At 28.7% G+C, this 3,602-nt stretch overlaps 1 protein-coding gene across 1 annotated transcript; it reads right to left on the reverse strand.

The window, feature by feature from the left end:
• Positions 1 to 1,232: 1,232 nt before the first annotated feature.
• Positions 1,233 to 2,405, reverse strand: LOC111907716 (steroid 5-alpha-reductase DET2). Its single transcript, XM_023903549.2, has 2 exons — positions 1,937 to 2,405; positions 1,233 to 1,834 (listed from the first exon to the last, which is right to left on the reverse strand). Exons 1-2 carry the CDS (start codon positions 2,261 to 2,263, stop codon positions 1,364 to 1,366), a joined length of 798 nt encoding a protein of 265 aa, XP_023759317.1. The 5' UTR covers positions 2,264 to 2,405; the 3' UTR covers positions 1,233 to 1,363.
• Positions 2,406 to 3,602: the final 1,197 nt, after the last annotated feature.

Consider the following 3,602-nt stretch of genomic DNA (forward strand, 5'->3'; position numbering starts at 1 on the left):
AAATATTCTAAATAGAATATTTCACTGACATATTCTAAAAAATAATTTTAAAATGCAAAATAAATGGAAAAATCTAAAAATTCTTTTTTTAAATATTATTTTCGGAACTTGAATTAACTAAAAAAAATAAAAATAAATAAAAAAAATAAAAAAAAAATTCTATTTTTTTTGAAAAATACGTGAAATATTCTAAATAGAATATTACACTGTACATATTCTAAAAATAATTTTAAAATGCAAAATAAATGGAAAAATCAAAAAATTCTTTTTTAAATATTATTTTCGGAACATGAATTAACTAAAAAAAATAAAAATAAATAAACAAATGCGTCTCACGGTCTCACAAAATATAAGTGGTCTCAAATGAACCTAACCCTATATATATATATATATATATATATATATATATATATATATATATATATATATATATATATATATATATATATATATATATATATATATGAGTTTATAGGTTTTGGAGGGATATATATGTAATTTTAATTTTTATAAGGATGTAGACGTAATTGTAAAAAGTTTATAAGAATATAGATGAATATTTTTTTAAATTAAATTTTCACAATACGAATTACAAGAACATACAATATGTTGTTAGAAAATACAAGCTTTTGAGATTTTCACATGACTCATTTTTTCACAAAAGTCATGTGAGGAAACTCATTTTTTCCTGGATAGACATCTAAGGGAACCCATGATTTTCGAATATGAAATTTGAGAAAATATAGCATCTAAGATAATACTTTCTCGTAGATTGGCATCCAAGGAAAAACGTATTTTCACAAATGGCATTCGAAGAAACTATACTTTTTTGTAGATGGCCGAATTTTTTGCAGATGTCATTTAATTTGTAAAATTCATGACTGTTTTAACAAACTTCTTAACTATTTATTAAACCTTAAAAATAGATAAATAAGATTAGTTTGATTTTTTTTCTCTTAATATACCTAAGATATTATAATTATATTAATGACATGTATTTTTCTTAATTTTTATCAAAATAATAATGGTCAGTTCAAGAAGTACAATATTCATCATCTTATCGATTTATTGATAATACATCTACTTTGATCGAATTAGAACCATTAATTAGTTAAAAAAAACTAACATCCAATAATGTTTTGTTCATGCTTTAAATAACCATATCCTTTTATCATCGCATAAATTATGAAGAGCAAAAAAAAAAAAAAAAAATTGCATCACCAAACGAATCAGAAACGAGAAACGATAGATAATTGAATTATAACCAATAACATTACAATCATTCAAAACTCAATTACAACGACTTCATTCAAATATTTCCAAATCCACAAGAAGAAGAAAAAAAATATATATATACATATATTTAAAATACATATGGTATGACACACTTGATGCTTTTAGGAAAATCTTCAAACTTATTTACATACCATTTTCTTGTCTCATAACTCCTTGCAATCAAGTACATGGAGTCCCCAAAAGTGCATGCAAAAGCCAGTGGTGTTTGGCTGATAAAAGATAACCCCACAAATATCATGATTTCAAATAGATAATGTGGGCAAATCACCAAATTAAAAAGTCCTCCATTAGGGATCTTGTATCCTTTATCCTTATCTTTTCTTAGTTTCGAAAGGAGATTGTGGTGATAAAAGTTGCCGAAGATTCCAACCACAAACATGATCAAACCGATGTATTTTAGATCAATGGAAGGATCCGGAAGCCCTAGGCTCAGGTAATGGACGACAATCATGCTTACAGCTGCTGCGAAATAAAAGATGGATATAAGAATGGTTGAGCCCAAAATCATCCCACCACTGTACTTGTGAACAAACAGAACCTGCAAATGTTATGAAAATCTTATGAGATTTGACTAGAACAAGAACAAAATCAAATCGGGAGAGTGAATTAGAATTTAGAACAGAGTAAATGAACTGATTACCTCGAAATCTCTTTTGAAGAAATGAAAGGTAACTGCAAATTTGAGCAAAAGGAATCTGATACCACCGCCGGGGAAGACGAAGAAGGAAACAACTCCGGCGAGGAACGCCGGCGTGTAGAGAATCAAAAAACCTGTTCTGCTTGATAGCTTGATACCTTGTTTTTTGTCGGAATTATTAGAGTTGGAGAATTTGGAATACTGGAGATGATTCCCGATCAACTCTGCAAAACCTAAGTAAACGGTTGACAGCAACGTCGCCACCGTCGTCGCTGTAACCCAAACCGACGGTTCATCGAACATGAAATTCTCCAGCACCGGGATCATCATTTTCTATGTTGAAGGGTTTCGCTGCGTTTTTCGGTGTAAATGATAAGTTTGTGATGAATTAGCACTGTGTGCATATATATGTTATATAGATACGTGTGAACTGTTAAGTGTGTGTTTTTTTTTGGTGTAAATGGGATTTGATTTTGTACGCAAAGTCGGTTGTGTTTGGGTGTATATTTAGTTATTTACACGTTTTTTGGTTCCGTGTTTTGACCAATCATTGCAAGTCACAAAAATCAAATTCGAATTTATCGCCCTACATATTAATTTTTATGAAAATTTAACATGGCTTTTAACGAAAATGTTCTATTAAAAGATTCGAAATAACGTCCCCATCCAAAAGTTACTGTTAAAAAAGAAAAACATAGATAATGTTTGAACAAATTTAATTGAAATAGTTTGGTTTTCCTTTTTCCGTAAATCATTTGTCTAAAATAAGTAATTTTTTGTTACCCCATTGTAGTAATCAAAAAGGGGTATAGCAATGTGGTTGAATGAAGCCTATAGTGTTTAATCATTATTAAGTATGATAGCATTAGGTTCACCAAAATTTGTGTCTATCTTTGAACGTTAATTAGATGAGATATGGTGTAAACCAAACATGCAATTAAGCAATTATCATGGATGGAACATTTTATAAACCATAATTTACATACAAATGGCATGGAGTTCATATTTACACAACTTATCAAGTTTCTTCAAAATAAGAGAATAAACATGTAACTACAACTGGCGTTTATGTCCGAATAGAAATATATAATAAATAGAAACAACTCAATTTACAAAGTGGAAGATTGAATTACAAAATCAACTTAAACTTCATGTGAACATCAAAATGGCCACATAGTATATGCTTCATATAGCAGTACACTTTTGAACACTCCCAAAATAGCGGTGTACTCTGGAAAATGCTAAAGAAGACATTGAATAAAGGAATAATATCAATATAGCATAAATGACTAAAGAAAAATAGGAGATGGGTCAACATATTAAACAAATCCAAACCTAGGTATTCCAACAAATATAAATAATAATAGCTATCAAAATGAAATTACGAAGATATCCATTTGTAATTTTATCAGTCAAAACAAGTTGCGAAAATCAACATGAAAGTATATTGTTATACTTAATCACTTTTGAAATATGATGTTTTTTCAGTTTAACCTTTTAACAATCCTTAAAATTTTAATTAACGGCACACTTATCGACTCATTTTCAAACTTCCAACTATAAGAATGCAATAAAGACTTTATAGCTTTGGAAATATGACCGTTCTGCCCCTGGTGCACCATAAAACACAACTTTTTTGTGGTTAGAGTTTTATTAACTTTGATTAATT

Source organism: Lactuca sativa, chromosome 9 (genome assembly GCF_002870075.4).
Source record: "Lactuca sativa cultivar Salinas chromosome 9, Lsat_Salinas_v11, whole genome shotgun sequence".
Taxonomy (NCBI): domain Eukaryota; kingdom Viridiplantae; phylum Streptophyta; class Magnoliopsida; order Asterales; family Asteraceae; genus Lactuca; species Lactuca sativa.